The 17,612-nt window shown below is 37.0% G+C and overlaps 1 protein-coding gene across 1 annotated transcript in view; it reads left to right on the forward strand.

Moving 5' to 3' along the window:
* Positions 1-17,612, forward strand: part of LOC107573726 (integrin alpha-9-like) — a 42,834-nt gene that overhangs the window by 3,660 nt on the left and 21,562 nt on the right. Inside the window, exons 3-4 of the mRNA XM_016260168.1 lie at positions 8,493-8,599; positions 16,335-16,458. Coding sequence (XP_016115654.1) covers positions 8,493-8,599; positions 16,335-16,458 — 231 coding nt within the window. The remainder of the gene's footprint in view (positions 1-8,492; positions 8,600-16,334; positions 16,459-17,612) is intronic.

Raw genomic sequence — 17,612 nt, forward strand, 5'->3', positions numbered from 1 at the left:
TTATTTGACAGTGATTTCACATTTCTTGTTTGTATGAAGACTAAATACAAATAAAAGGTGAACATTCATTTATTTGTGCTGTTTTTTTTTTCTCCCTAAAATATTATACGGTTTTATATGAGGTGTCAAGACTTGTCAAATTCATTTTTCATAAGTTTGTATGCACAGACATCTGTTGTGGGCGTTCTTGGCAGTTTTTACTAGGCTTTTTTAAAATAAGTGTTCATATCGCTATCGGAATTATATCGTATCGACCGAAATTAATAAATATATCGTGATATAAATTTAGGCCATATCGTCCAGCCCTACGTATAGTAAATTCACATAAAGCTGTATATAGATATACTAGGCTATATATAGCAAATCTCAGCTATGTGATTGTTTATAACATCCCAAAATGTGACTATATTATTGTCCGGTTCTAAATATAAAATTGGATATATTCTTATGCTCACATAAAGTGCCCTTTTTTTGTCACAAAAAGTAACTATGTTATTGTCTGGCTCTTTATATAAGGTTGGGTATAAAAGTATCTCCAGATACATACAGTATAAATATGCTGATGGTATATATCATATAGCAAATCTTAATGACTTTATTGCTTGCATCGTTGCAAAATGTAACTATATTATCACCCAGCTCTTTATTTATAGTTGGATATATATCCAACGTTACCTGCATGCAAGATTCAAGAGTTTATTGTCATATGTAGAGAAAACTATGAAACAGCCTGTGGCATAAAGTTAAGGACATAAAAATAAAAGACGCAATACGTAGATTACAAATAGCAATTACAAAGATTACTAAAATTGCAAGATTACTAATAGTGTGAAAAATGCGAGAAACTAAATTATTACATGTATAAAGTGCACAGTGCGCAATGTAAACAAGGAAGACATGCATGTGCAAAGTCCCGTAGAGGTAGATTGAGTCCATGTTGTTGCAAGTGAAAAAGTGTGTGTGTGTCTGATGTTATTTGCATTATGTGTGTATGTGTGTGTATGAGTGTAGGCAGGATGGAGGGTAATCTATAGTATGTCTGCAGTGATTGGGGGAGAGGCAGCAGATGGGTGTCGTTCACAAGCCTGATGGCCTGTGTGTAAAAACTGTTTTTCAGCCTTGATGTTCTGGCTTTAACACTCCTTTAGCATCTGCACACAGTATACTTACATATGGTGATAAATACCATATACTGTAGCAAATCTTAACGACTTTATTGCTTGCATCATCGCAAAATGTAAACTTTATTATCTCCCAGCTCTAATCTACTAAATTCGACTGTAAGTCATGAAGATATTGTAAATGTCAACCTTCACGATTTTCTGTAAAGCTGCTTTGAAACAATTATGTATTGTGCTATACAAATACATATGACGTCTTAAATTCATACATTTTCTAGAATCTTGAAGAATCCAGAAGAAGAATGCATCTAAAGAACTTGTTCTAAAACATGTCTAAAGATCTTTTGAATTTGTAAAAGGGGAAGTGAAAATGTGTTTATATACTGTATTATCATTATATCCTGTTTGAGTGTCAGATGTGCTTGTGTTTGACAGCACCAGTTAAAATGAAAAACAGCTAGAGGATGCCATCTGCACAGTCAAATCAGCCGGTAAAAGAGCAGAACTGTTTTATACGGGTAGTTTAACCCAAACCACTGTACCACTGAAATCACTCATGAAGTTAAACATGGAATTTGGACCGGTCAGTATTTAAAACCCTGCCTGGACGAATGTTTTAACAGCCTTGTTTTGGTCACTTTTAATAACTTTTCTCCCAGCTATAATAAAAAACAGAGCTGTTATCGTATCCTGTTGTTTTCACATTACCCCTGTCACACTAACACTCATTTTCAGCGCTGATAACGGGTTGGTTTACACATTTCCTTTTGTAAATATGCATCATACTATGAGCTTGTTTATGTGATGGACAGCTGACAATTTTATTGTTTTTTCTTTTTAAAATTATTAATATTACTGTGTGCAATCAGTTTAAATATCTGTAGTCTGGCTCCTGAGGTATTTTGATAGAAATTATAAATTTCTAGTTTGGCTAATATTTTCCGAGCGGCTGTGCCAAGGATCCAATGTGTAGCAATCTCTTGAAGCTCCTTTCTTGTGGTGGAGAGATGAGAGTGGTTTATGTGGCTTTAATGTGCACACTCCTGCTTGTGCTGTGTCTTACTGACAGAACACACAAGAGCAAGTGAGGCGTGTCCTGGGGCCCCAGCTTTGAGTTTACATGAATCATATAGACTAAGACCCCTCAGGGCCCCCCTTGAGAAATATTGCTACTGATATGAGGGAACTAGTGTTCGTTTCTCTAAAGAAAGTTTACTGAAAATGTAGTCACCTTAAAGGATAAGTCCACTTCCAGAATAAACATTTCCTGAAAATTTACTCACCCCCATGTCATTTAAGATGTACATGTCTTTCTTTCTTCAGTCGCAAATAAATTAGGTTTTTTGAGGAAAACATTCCAGGATTTTTTAATCTGAAATACATAAACATCTTGGAAGACATGGGGGTGAGTAAATTATCAGGACATTTTTATTCTGGAAGTGGACTTATACTTTAAGGCAGGGGAGTCAAACTCAGTTCCTGGAGGGCCGGAGCCCTGCAGAGTTTAGATTCAACCCTAATTAAACCCACCTGATACAACTAATCAAGTTCTTCATGCTTATTTGAAAACTACACAGTATGAGTGTTGGAGCAGGGTTGGAACTAAACTCTGCAGGGCTCCGGCCCTCCAGGAACTGAGTTTGACACCCCTGCTTTAAGGTCATGTGTGGATTACTTGTGGATTATTGTGATGTTTTTATCAGCTGTTTGGACTCTCATTCTGACGGCACCCATTCACTGCAGAGGATTCATTGGTGAGCAAGTGATGGAATACTGCATTTCTCCAAATCTGTTCTGATAAAGAACAAAACTCACCTACATCTTGGATGGCCTGAGGATGAGTACATTTTCAGACAGTTTCCATTTTGGGTGAACTTCCTTTAACTTATGTGACTATTTCTGTGGAACAAGAACATTCTGCTAAACATCATATATTATGTTCCACGGTAGAAGAAAAGTCCTGCTGCTTTGGAAATTACTTAAGAGTGAGTAAATTATGGCAGAATTTGTCAGTTTTTAGTGAACTATTTCTTTAAACCTTCCGTCTGTTGTCAATTTATGAAGAATGTTTTGTGACTCTTGTGGACGGGGGTCAGATGATATCGCAGTACCATGACTAGACATTTACTCATCTGCTTGCAGACATGAAACTATTTATCGGTTACGAAATGGTCTTGATCTTGATAATTGCAAGCATATTTTGAGCAATTCTTTAGCTGTGTACTGCAGATCGTTTCTTCTCTTTTTACAGCCTTCATTGAAGTTCTTTACTGGTAAAGTGAAATGCATTGTCCTCAGTTGTTATGGGAGGTAATTCTCCACTTTCTAGTATGTTTCTTAGCTTCATCAAATACAGTAATTATGCTATTTCCTTCTAAGCAACACAGAGCCCATTCAAAGCCATATTCAGGACGAGCAATTACAATCTTTATTTAGAGTAGTAGAGTCAATTGATTATCTGTTGGATGAGGGTTTATTGCACTGAAGGATGTGTTTGATAGTGTACTAGAATAGATCTGTTCCAAAACCAAATGAGCCGTCTACCTAAACTCCATTCATCATGGGTGCAATTTCATGCCAACATTTTGGCCAATTTCTAAGGCAGCATTGCATGTGTTCCTTAAGGAAAAGGCAAAGCAATTGCAATTATTTCAGTGGAAGAACTGGGATAAAAGATAAGAGAAAGGTTTATTATAAATATACTTACATTCAGCCCAGGCACATTGGGAAAAAACGTGCCTGTGGAAACATTTCTGCAAAATTATATTATGTTGTTTTGTGCACATGTTGTGACACATTCTAAGTGAAATGTCCAGTGAATGGCTTTAAAAGCACATTCAGTTTTATCCAATGAATGTGAATCTGGCAATGTTTTATTACATTGGTCGTTGTATATATTGCAGCAGTTTGGAAATGAAATGTCGGTTGAGTGGCGTTAAAGGGATAATGCGCTTATTGCATTTGAAAATAATGTACCACCTACACTAAACCTTTGAGCTCTTTTGTGAAGTGTTTTGATTCATGTTTTATACGTGACTCGAACCAGAACGCTTTGCATCTCAAGTGTACCAGGTGAGCTAATGAACAAGTTTACTACGTCATAAAGACATACATATGGAGGTGTTTATGAGATGCAAATGTCAAAATGTATTAGTTTAAAAATCATGTACTATGGCAAAAGTGTTTTAACATAGTATTGTGCAATAAACTGCCCAAAAATAAGTCTTTATTTTTTTGATAATACGCTCCCATAATCAAAATTTGTGTGAAAAGGAAGATAAGTAGTTGGTGTTTTGTACCAACAGTACACAGAATCTCGTGGATTACAATTTGCAACTAGACGGATGTACTGTTACTTCCTCTACAGTCAAAAATCTGGGTGTTATATTAGATAGCAACTTGTCTTTTGTAAATCATATTTCCCATGTTACAAGAACAGCATTCTTCCATCTTAGAAACATTGCGAAGTTACGAGACATGTTACCTGTTTCTGATGCAGAAAAGCTAGTTCATGCATTCATGACCTCTAGACTGGACTATTGTAATGCACTGCTAGGTGGTTGTCCTGCATCTTCAATAAACAAGCTACAGGTAGTCCAAAATGCAGCGGCTAGAGTCCTTACCAGGTCAAGAAAATATGATAATTTTACCCCAATTTTACAGTGTCTGCACTGGCTACCTATTAAGTTCCGTATCAGTTACAAAATATTATTACTTGCCTATAAGGCCCTTAATGGGTTAGCTCCTGCATACCTAACTAGTCTTCTACCACGCTACAATACATCACGCTCCCTAAGGTCGCAAAACTCTGGACTTTTGGTAGTACCTAGGATAGCAAAGTCCACTAAAGGAGGTAGAGCTTTTTCGCATTTGGCTCCCAAACTCTGGAATAGCCTTCCTGATACCATTCGGGGTTCAGACACACTCTCTCTGTTTAAATCTAGATTAAAGACACATCTCTTTGGCCAAGCATTCAAATAATGCATCTCATAATCTTTTACTGCAGTTATATCTAATCAAATGCACATTATTATTCGTTAGTTTGGGTTAAACAAATCATTTTTGCTTGGTTGGAACAGCAGCTACGCTAATTATGTCTCTATTTGATCCTCTGTTTCTGCCACGGGATTGACATCCCGTTGATTTACACAAGCTTCAGTCTGGATCCAGAACACCTGAGAAGAGATGATGCCAACCCCTCAGAGGACCTCAGATGATGCCAACCGTGAAACAACTTACAGAACTACCACATTTTGCTATAAGTTTGATTGAAACATATAATAATTGCTGTTAATAGCGTTCATCGTCTGTTTGATTACGATTTTTCCGTACATTTCTGCCATATGTACATCAATTTGACATAGTCACCACTGATAAGCTACTACCAAATATATTGTAGAAACTTAATTTTCTGTAAAGCTGCTTTGCAACGATTTGTATCGTGCAAAGCGCTATACAAATAAACTTGAATTGAATTGAATTGTTTTGCTACCACTAGTGTTCATTTTAGCTGGAAAGTGCAGTGAATTGTATGTATAGGTACATTTTTGGAGCAAAAATGTAAGAAGAGGCACATTTTTACAATGAGCTTGGGTTGATTACATTTAATACAATAGTGCAAATTGTTCAGAAATTGGGTGAAATCTAATTAAAACTTACTGCTAACTAAGCAACATGATATTGCCATCCATTGGACTGAACTGTTATCAGTTGATCTGATTTGTTTAAACAGTGTTAAATAGATCAACCGTCCATCTTAGTTGACCTTCATAATCAAAGTAGCATGCGCATTTGTTTTCTTTCAGTTATCCGTTAACTGACCAGCACACTCCGGCCTCACGCTCGCTCACTACACGCTTCCAGACCTCATCCTACTTCCCATCCCCTCGCTGAGCGGTTCACAACCAGAAGAACGTGGCACTCAGGACCCACACAGATGCGAAAACAAACTCGTCTGTTACGAAGATGGCCGGGGGGGAACCGGGGTCGCTGATTTGATGAGTTGTTAATAGTCTGAGGAACATTCCTAGCGCCTTCTTATTTGAAGTGATGGCCAAGATTTTTAAGAAGGGAATTCTTCTTGTGGTTTTCCTGCAGTCTTGACCCCGTGAAATATATCTGTGTTCAACAAGTAGTGTTTTTTGGAAGGTGCTATGCTGCTAATTGCTGAAAATAATGTTTCGTCCGTATCCCAAGCAAACTTCATCTTGGTTTTTGACAGTTTGTGTTTCATTCCTAACTTGAGATCTGGCGCTCGTCGTTGTGTGCTTTGGATGCATCACAGCTTTGGGGGCAAAAGCATTAACTTCAAACAGCATGAACAAGATGTGATTAGAACCATTTGTCCCACCTTTGACAAGCTGCTGTTTTGGAGGTAAAAGGTTGTGTCCTGCTAGACTTTGTGCAATAGCTGCTAAAAAAAGACTGGCTTATACATCTCCATCCTAGTACATGCTAGTTTCTCCTGGTTAGTGCTAGTCTTGCAGATAGACCAGGATCACCAAAACATTCTACATGACACTGCTGTTTAAATGTCTGGGTTTAGTAAGATTCTTAGAAGTTTTAATCAGCAAGGATGCTCTAAATTTATCAAAAGTGACAGTATAGACATTCATAATGTAACAAAAGATTTCTATTTCAAATAAATGCTGTTTATCTAAATTTTCTATTCATCAAAGAGTCTTAAAAAACAGCATCACAGTTTCCACAAAAATGAAGTCGCACAACATTGATAATAATAAGTAATTTTTCTTGAGCAGCAAATCAGCATGTTTCCTGATTTCTGAAGGATCATGTGATACTGAAGACTGGAGTAATGATGCTGAAAATTCAGCTTTGTTTCACAGAAACAAATTATATTTTAAAATATATTCAAATAGAAAACCATTATTTTACATTTTAAGAATATTTCATAATTTTGCTGTTTTTACTGTATTTATTGATCAAATAAACACAGCCTTGGTGAGCAAAAGAGACTTAAAAAACATAAAAAATGTATTGAATGGTAGTGTACTTATATAAGTATTGATAAAAATAATCTAATAAACAACAAGCTGTTTACCCAATATTTGTGTGCTTATTAGTGTTTTGTTTTTAACATCAGACTAGTTGAGTCTAGTGCATTATTTGTTTGAGACTTTTACGGCATTTCAAATCACTTTTGAGGTTCCAAGAGAGTAAGGATGTTGTCTTCGTAGGAAGTAGACTGCAAGACAGCTTACTAGTTTTTGGGCTGGTGTGAAGATTTCTGGTTATGCATTGATTCATTCAGTCAAATCTGGGTGGGAGTAGAATAGGAATCCCAGTTCAGTTGGGCATTATGCAGACTTAAGTCTTTATACTGATGCTGTCAGTCTGCTGAGAAGGAGGAGAAAAGAACCAGAGCCAAAGAAAACAGCCGCTGTCTCGGGAGCCATCACTCTTTTTCCTGTGGACAATCACAGTTTGCCCCTCAGAGGGCCGCTGTAGCTCAACGCTCATAGATAAATATTAAAGCCTACCCTTATGCTTAGATAAACTCCCTGCAGGAATAACACGCCTTGCTCGTAAATCCTCCATTTTTGCTCAGTTAAATACCCAAAATAGACAATAGAATACCTCCAAAATAGATCATGTCTGATTCAAGAAGCTGATATCTCATGGTTTATATTTTCCGAGGTCACCAATGTTACGCCTGCCTGCAGCTTTCTAGTAACCCTTCAGACCTTGATTAGCTTGTTCAGGTGTGTTTGATTAGGGTTGAAGCAAAACTCTGCAGGGCTGCGGCTGCGGCTCTCCAGGACCGACGTTCGCCACCCCTGTGCTATATAAATAAATGTGACATGGCTTGACTATATACCATGGTACTGAATGATCACCAGATTAATGTACCATGCTATTTATGACAATGGTACCTTTTGGTATATCATGGTACTTTTTTGTATAGAGAAATATGCACAAGAAGTAGTCTAGATGTGTTTTGCATGGCTTTGATGATCATTTTAGGAAAGTTCATTAACCAGGATTTAAGAGGTTGCTCGCATCTTTTTACTACTACATTGTGGGATTGGAACTTGATTTGGCCAATAGAAATAAAAATAGAGCTTCTAGACTTTGATTATCCATGTAGAGCAGTTGCCCATCAGTATTGTGAACACTGAAGTTTATATTTGCATTTGATACACATGAGTTTTACATTGCAAATATTTTGTGTACTTATCTTACCAACACAAAGCAGTATTATCTGTATTCAAGCATATAAAACGGTCTCAAACATTGACTGTCTGACTTCTGTTTCAGGCTGTCTTGAAGTGATTTTATTGTGTTTCTAGTTACAGACAGGGATGTTTATCTCTCTGTTGGCTACAGTAACGTTCTCATTCTGTACTCTAGGAAATAAGCAGAGGGAGTCCTGTGGGAAGACGTGTCAAGGCGACAGAAATGACGAGTGGATGGGGGTCAGTCTGGCTCGACAGGACAAACCCAATGGCAAAATTCTGGTATGTTCCATTTTGAAGCAGAAAACGCAGAAAACAAGTAATCTTTCCCAACTGTGACACCAAATTCTGATTGTATGAATTGTTTTGAAGCCATGTGGCTTATAGAGTGATACGGGGATGACATCATTTTGTAGGCCAACCAGGAAGTCATCATCACCATGGTTCCTTTTACAAAAACCAATTGGATTCTGGTTTGGAATAGTTTGGATTGGTTTTTACAGAAAATTAACTCTGTGGCCAGCAAAAGTTTATGCACTGTAAAGTTTCAGGAGTGACAACCGCATTTAAATGTGGGAGTGCATCCCCTAAATTACAGTTTGGTTTATGTTTGGAAGGTCGCTTTGCAGTGCGCGCTCTTGAAGGGTTGCCATGTCCACATATTATAAGCAATGCTTATAAAATGCTTATTAAACATCTTTGGGTTTGTTGTTGGGTGAAGCGATCCAGTTTATGGAGTTAATAAAGTAGGCAGGCCCAGGTTGTGATATTATGGTATGTGGCTTATTTCCAAGGTATTGCATTTGGATTTATGTTTATTATTGGCTTGTTCTTAATTGCTGTGTTTTTTTTTTATTGCAAGATCTGGCAACACTAATGAGTCGAGACGTACCTTGTACCCTGCGATTTCTTGCGCCATGCATGGCATAGAATTTTGATGTCTAAATACAATCTCCAGAAGTAAAAACCTGAAGTTAGGCTATTAATAAGGTTGCACAACTAAGCTTCTGACAAATCTTTCAATCCTTTTTTAAAAATATACAAGTTGGGATGCTTACAAGGCTGTAAAAGGGACTAGTGAGTAGATGAGTTTCAGTGTGACAATGTTTAGCATCACCGACAACCTCTGTAGTCCCGTTTAGATACTTGTTCACCTTTTTCAAGACAAGTAAAAGCTTAAAAAATCACGAGTGGGGTAGTACTGAGGTATTTTATGTTTTAGAATAAAATGTGAGCATATTAAGAGCTTGTGTTAAATACAGACCTTATTTCAGGCATTTAACCATTCAAAAAACCTGTCGACTCTGGGATGATGGAACCAGAAGTGCAAAAATATGAACTTGTTTCTTGGTTTTAGGGCTTATTTTTGCAGCACTTAATATTGCACGGAACATTTACTTTGAGGAAGCAGATTAGAAAGGAAACCTGTTCAAAGTTTACATAAAACACAAAGATGAAAGACTCAGCGTTAAATAGGTAATTATGATCAATGTTGTCTGGATTTTTATGTGCTGAGTCAACATTTGAGTGATTTTGTGCATGAATCAGAGTAGGAAACTGATGCTTTTCTCCAATGAGAGTACAATAGACTTTTTTTTTTTAGTAATAATAGCTTCAAGCATGCTTTATTTCATCTGTTGTTCCACAATTTTTGTTCTTAACGACCTTTAACGGCTGAATTTTCAACCGTCTCAGCAGTTGTTTAACACAAACCACATCGACTTGTAAAACATGGGCAGAAATGAAGAAGCCATCATTGTTATAGAATGTTTCATGACAACCGCATTGTTAAACTCCAGCTGTTCTGTACATCAAGAGAAAGCATTTGAAGTGAGGGTCATTTTCTCATGATGACAAACTAGAGCTCCAGAATAGACACTTTAACTGGACAAACAAGTCAAACAAGACATCAGCATCAGTCTACTGGGTTTCTTGGTTTCTTCAGGCTTGAATTGTGTTGTGGTGGTCCAACTCGAGGTCGAACTCCTCGTTACTTTTCAGCTGCCATGGGGGTTGAAGCCTTGAGCTTCTCTGGGTTTTGATGGGCGTCTTACAGGAAGGCAGGATCAGGGTGGTCTGATCAGAGGCAAGGACACTTACAGCGCTGATATGTTCAAATCAAAGAGGTTGAGCTGTAATGATGGTAATTTGGTTGGTAGATTAGTATTTACAGGTCAGAACCGGATTAAACATATGGGCATTTGGGCGTGTGCAAGGGAGATGCCAACACAATCAGGAGGAGTTTGGCAGGAGATGTGGCTCACCAATGTGGCGATGTGGCTCATGCAATCAGATTTTAGAGATAGAACTATTTGTTTTTTATAGTGTATTTCACCACAGAGGTGACATTGGGTTTTTCGATATTTTGCACCATAAGCTTTATGTATGCTTCCATTTGAGCTCATAAACTGATCAAAAGAGACAGTTAAAACATTTATAATGTTACAAAGATTTCTATTTCAAATAAATGCTGTTCTTTTGACCTTTATTTGTCCAAGATTCCTAAAAAAAAATGGCGTGGCCATAATGGAGATAATGAAAATATCTTAAGACTGTTATGAAAATGAATGTTAAAAATAAAAATATTACATGAAAAGCTGTTTATTTTGATAATTACAATTCTCAAGGAGAATTAACTATAGAGTTCTATAAAGTTCTCATTATAAAGGGCTTTTCACACTGAACGCGAAAATCGGCGCGAATGCTTGGCGCGATGACACTTTTGAATCGAAACAATAGATCATTTAATAATAATAATAATAATAATTTATGCATTTAGCAGATGCTTTTATCCAAAGCGACTTACAGTGCATTCAGGCTATACATTTTTTACCAGTATGGATAGATCCCTAATAGAGCTATTCACACTAGGCGCGATCATTCGCGGTGCGAAAAAGCAAAGTTTTTTTTTTTCGTTTTGTGTGTCGATTTTTTCCCCCATCGCTCCGCGATTAAACGGGCCATCCAATCAGATTTGAGCTTAGATCACGTGCCTGGAGCAGCTGCTGTCCCACAAAAGGGTGAGAATGGTGGCGCTATTTGAAAACCATTGGAAACAAACACCGAAGAAGAGTATCCCTGTAGAGAGAAGAAAGTGGATTCTGATTTCTTGTTATCGTTGGTATTTGAGAACAGATTTATTCTCACGTTCTTTATACAGAATACCATTTCTATTAATTCTCCACTGAATTATGTGATCTGGAGAGCACCATCTCTTGCCCTTCTGTATATAAAAAAAAGAGAAACATTTTTCTACACGTGAAATATGAAAACAAATAGACATATGATTATGAAGATATATTTTCTGTATGTTTTATGCAGCTCACAGTATTTTTATAACAATAAAGGATGTTTATGAAAAGCAGGTAGCGTTCAGTCTATTATGAAACATACAAAGAGTGCATGTCTACCTATTATAGAATCAAAATCCATTTTAGATCACAATCGGAAGTTATTACAAGCACTCGATGATGGTTTCAAGTGGGGTTTGAGCAAAAACATTAATAATTACATGCGTTTTGAAATGTAGCTTGATGCTATTTGTAACTCTAGCCTAATTATATTTTCAGATGTATTCTTGTTAGCATTATGGATAGTTTGTGTTTATAATGAAGAACCAAAAGTTATTTTTCTTAATTTAATGCTGCTGAATTAGCAGAAGGCGATCAATCGTTTTGCACTCGGTGTGAAAGCAACATACGTCTGCGATTCGCCTCACTTTTTCACATTGCGCTCAGTGTGAAACGGCCTTAATGCTTATGTTATGTTTATGGCAGATTTGTGCTATATTTTTTATCTACGTTATATCAAGTGATTCCTGAAATCGCCTGCGTGTTTTCGAAGCCATATGAAGTTCAATTTGCACGAAAATTAGTCTGGGTTTCCATCTTGCAATTCTAACTTTTTGTTTTCTTTTATTATGGAAGCCTGTTTCTGCCACGGAATAATAAAAAAAAAAAAAAATTATTTCACAATTTTGACTTTTTTTCCTCCATATTTCGCAATTTTTACCCTTTTTCAGAATTATAATATAAAAAGTCCCAATTGCCTTCTATGCCGAAAACGAGCTTCCATAGATTTGCAATGAAAGCTGTGGGTATACAAAACATATTTTGTGTATAACCTGAAATCACTTCAACTGGATGTTTTTAGATGTATGTGTTTACCCACCGCAACAAATAGCTGTATTTGAAGAGATTCACGTTTATATGTAAGGCACGTAAGAGAGCTGTTGTGCAGATGTGGTGGCCTTCACTCAACCAATCAGCTCTCAGCATGAGCAGGAACATGATTAGCCCGTGATCCGCGGTGACTCAGAGCCTCTCAAACTCGTTCCTGATTTAGTTGAGCATTACGTGTTTCATTACGTCTGTCCTGTGTGTTTCCCAACACTGGCTGCCAGGGAATAAGTTGGAGTTTGTTCCTTTGGTTGTCATTAGGCTGAGGTTGTTTTATTGACATTCAGCTGAGATGGTTATCGAATGAGTTTAGATGATGCTGCCTGCACAGTTGAGCAGATTGCTCTAGGCTCTGACACTGTCAAACAGACTAGCAGTGTTTCTCAACAAAACAAACTACTGCCAGATAGTCATCTGACATCATGTGTGTGTTCATATGAATCTGTGTGGCTGTAATATCTTTAACTCGGTTGTTTATCTCAATGGACTGTGTAAGCGCTGTTGGAACTATAGAAACAGGAAGCTGAACTGTTTTGGAGGGAATTTGGTTTCTCCACAGGTCCTGAGCTCCTCGATGAGGGATTTGATAAAATAGGGAAAGGAAAGTTTGTGGCATATGATTATGGGACTCTATTAATGAGCAAAACAGAAAGGTTTTGGTTTGTTGCTTGATCATTTCCATATTTTTTCCTAGGGTATAATGACTTGATTATAGTTGAATTCAGTCTTGTGTGCTTCTTTTTTGTTAATGGTGTTTGCTGAGACAAGTACCACTATTTCTCATAGAAACACATAAACCAATGTATTATACTTTGATGTGTAAACAGTTTGTGCTACGGGGATGAATATTTATGCATATCTAACCGAGAGTAACGATGTTATTGCAGTATTTGCATATCGAATTGCAATTGGGTTTTATTCTTGCGTCTACAGTCTCTAATGCACAGAAAACAAGATGTGTGTCATGAGTGCAGAAAAACAGCTCTGATGTGGCATTTTATTCACTTAGAAGAAAAAACACATGCCATTAGAGCTCATGTGTTATTTATTTATTGGGCTTGGTATCTTATCATTGTGACATGATTTTCTAAGGTTTTTTTCCCTTAAAAGGTCCTAAAATTATTATTATTATTTTATTTATTTATTAATTTATTTTGTCTTGGTCAGAAGGTAACAAAATCCATTTCTATAAAATATTGTTTTTCATTTTTTTTATTTAATCAGTATTTTATAATTTTTTGATTAAAAAAAATTGCATTATTATTATTAATAATAATAATATTTGGCTTGTTCTCTTGTGACTTATTATTTTCTGAAGTTTTTTTTTAAGATCCTAAAAGTTTTATTTTTTCTCATTTTGTCTTAGTCGGGAGGATGAAGAATGAATATGTATATATATAGGGCTGCACGATAAATCGCATGCGATATTTAACGCACATCTTATCAGTAAAGCCGGTTCTGTAATCAGCAAAACCACGTTCATATTCGCGCAATTTTTTGCGCAGCTCATCAGTGAACAACGGCTCGGTGTAGTTAATGCTGCTCAATGTGAAAGCCCACAGGTGATGGAGATTTACCGCTGATTACAGAACTGGCTTTCTGACAAGATGCGCATTAAATATCGCATGCGATTTATCATGCAGCCCTATATATATATATATATATATAGTGTTTTTATTTAATGACTTATTTAATCAGTATTTTATGTTTTTATGTATGTTTTATATTTTATATACATTTGTGTTTTTTTATTTAATCAGTATTTTGTACATTTGTGATTTTTTTCTTTTCTTTTTTTGTACTTTATATGTACATTGGGATATTTTGATTAATACCAGATGTTTGCATCCCTAGCATTTTTCCCCATTCAACAAATAAATCAAGATCAGCATAAAAAGTGTTATGTTAAAATCTTGAGGAAAAGTATGTCAAAATCATGAGAACATTAAGATAGAAGTATTAATGCATAGACTCTTTGCGTTTCTGTAACAAGCTAATAAACCTAACTGAAACTTTAACACTATTCTGCCTTGCAAGAACTTCCTTCAGTGATTTCCGTCAGGAAATGCAGCTCTACTTTAGTTATTATCCTCTGTCTATGACCTTTCTGCTTTCTCTCTCTCTCGCAGTGTCTCTCTGCTCTCTGGCTGCCTTCACAGCCTTGAGCACTTCTGTTGTTCCAGAGATCAGAGCTGTTTGAATGAAGATGCTCAGCTTTCTAAAACCACCAACCCTCTCTCAGTGGACATATTAGATCCACAGCCGTTTCCAGACTTGGCTCTGTGCTGAGTGCTCTGGTTTTGCCTCAGAAGTTAATTTGACACTGGGATAAAGAGATGAAGCTTTGTCTGTGTATCCTGTTTGTTTCTTGGTGCAATTACTATTAGAGTCCGACCGATATGGGTTTTTTGGGGCCGATACCGATATTAGGGAGTAAAAAAAGGCCGATATTCTTTGTGTATATTATAGTACAGTACCAGTCAAAAGTTTGGACACTTTCCCATTCGTGTGTCCAAACATTTGACTGGTACTATATATAGAATACAGTATATACATAAACAGAATATATATACATAAACACATTTTTTGCAATGATTAATCAAATGTGGTGATCAAACACTTATAATGAGGTGACAAAGATATGTAATGATGGAGGCAGGGTATTTAACAATTTAACAATAAACTGTATTATCCAAAATGACTCTGGCATCAGGGCACTGAACAGTAAAGTTGAAGTTTATTCAACTTTAATTCAATTCCATTCAACTTTATTCCATTGAAGTTTATTTCACTTTGGAATATTCATTCACGGATTTGCGCTAGGCCTACTGTCTTCACACACAGACGAAACTTACTAGAGAAGTGTGACATAATATACCTCTGTAAATAAATATAAATTCACGTCTTGCGCACTTTAATGCCCTTTGAATGTAACGTGTACGTTCCCTTGGACCTGGAATCATGGCGGAATATCATGTGAAGTCCACTTCGCAGGGTACTTACGGTCGAATATAACAGCGCTTGAATGCTGCTGCCTGAACAAGAGACCTCCTTACTGAAGCGAAAGTGTTGGCTGGTGTCACTATCTCGCGAACGCGCCGGCGGATCGCCACCAAATTCGGGGGATACCTTCAGCTCGAGGAGCCCTCTCGAACGCCACCCTCCGTGCATCGGTAGCCCCCTGGGATTGCTATATCGGTCGGCCGGACCGCAAATTTAACCACCCATAACTCCCGAACCCCGAGGGCTATCAACGCGGGGGTGGTCTCATTCGAAAGAGGGCCTCGAGACGTACACTCAATTCGCGTTCAAGAGGGTTCCTCGAGCTGAAGAGATCCTCCGAATTTGGTGCAGATTCGCCACGCCTTTACGGAGATATGGTCGTTCAAAGTTTCAATGGTTTTCCATAGACTTAAGTTTTAAAGCGTTTCATCCAGGTCGCCAGTAGCAAACAATGGAGCGCGCTCTGCTGGACAAACTAAGTAAATACACCATTTCAAGCATTTTATCTGCATTATACGTTCTGTAAAAAAAAATTCATACCGGCAGCATATTCGCCAATACCAATATATCGCCAACTGGCTCATATCGGCCGATAATATCAGCTAAACGATATATATCGGTCGGGCTCTAATTACTATGCAATTTCAGACCTGATGTGTGTGCTATATATACCTTTGTCATGCTAAACACCTGAGGCTGCAAGGAATGTAGAGTCTGTTTAATGGGTTGTAATTGTACTGTCTTTTACCTGATACCTGGCATTCCTGTCAAATTAAGTATCCCACTTCTATAGCTCTTGTCTCTCACTCTTCATCTTTTTCTTGTATTGTCTGCAGGCCTGCGCTCACCGCTGGAAGAATGTATACTATGAATCGGAGTATATCCTCCCTCACGGATACTGCTCCGTCATCCCAGCCACTCTGCAGGGCAAGTCACAGCCTCTCATACCGTGTTATGAAGGTATGACATGCTCTTTACGACTTTAACTCATCTCAATTATCTTTGAGGATTATTTATGTACTATTATAGTATTTAATAATATAATATTTTATAAGTGTGTGTGTGTGTGTGTGTGTGTGTGTGTGTGTATATATATATATATATAGTAGTCAACATTTGAAGTGGATCAAAAAAGTTAATCAAAGTTGTCCTAAGACAAGAACGTGAGAGATTGAAACTGATTCTGCATATTCACTCTACATGCCGGGTGAAATTGTGGTTCAGTTATGATACGGTGATTCATTACAGTGCGTACTGAATCTTTGATATGTATGACACTGTATAATGTATTGTGAGGTAGTTAGTGATAATCAGGCCTATTGTTAGAGAATTTCTGGTCTTCATCAAACTAGAAGTCCAGCAAACACTCCATTGAAGTAGACTATAGAAATGACGGCCAAGTTCAAGCCTTAAAAACCCTCAGAACAAGCTGGAAAAATGACACTGTTTACTGTGGCACATGTTCACAACGGGCTTCACAATGAGCTATGGCGCCCTGAACTTCCTCCAAAACCTCAGACTGATGTTTTCTGGCATCAAAGCACTGGCACCTCCAGAATCAGAAAGAAGCAGCACGCTGGAGAGAAATATGACCCGTCAGGCAGGGCGCAGCATCTGGGAGTTTGGAGGTCACATCTGGGGTTATGATGGTTAAATATTTGACTTTTTGCACATCAAGATAAAGGACAGTTTAGCCTTTATTTTAGCAAATGTTGTGACCACAGTGCATGTTTAAAAGACCGTTATGTCACCATGCTACTAAACCCCCCTGCTATTATTAATAATAATAATAACTTTATGATATTGAGAGATGACAAAACATACTCATTGAAGGACAGTTCCAGGGTTATAATTTTATCAGCTTTACCTGAATTTGTGGCAAAATAATATATACCACAGAAAACAATTTCAAATTCTCATTTATTTATTTATTTATTTATTTAGAATTAAAAGAATGTTCCAGGTTCATAATATTATTTTCTTTAATTTGTGACTATTATATACCACAAAAAAGTTTTAACTTTCCATTTATTTATTTGTTTGTTTGTTTGTTTATTCTGTGTTTAAAATTTAACAGCTTTACTGGAATATGTGGCATATTGTTATATACCACA

Source organism: Sinocyclocheilus grahami, unplaced genomic scaffold (genome assembly GCF_001515645.1).
Source record: "Sinocyclocheilus grahami isolate Dianchi unplaced genomic scaffold, SAMN03320097.WGS_v1.1 scaffold2017.1, whole genome shotgun sequence".
Lineage (NCBI taxonomy): Eukaryota > Metazoa > Chordata > Actinopteri > Cypriniformes > Cyprinidae > Sinocyclocheilus > Sinocyclocheilus grahami.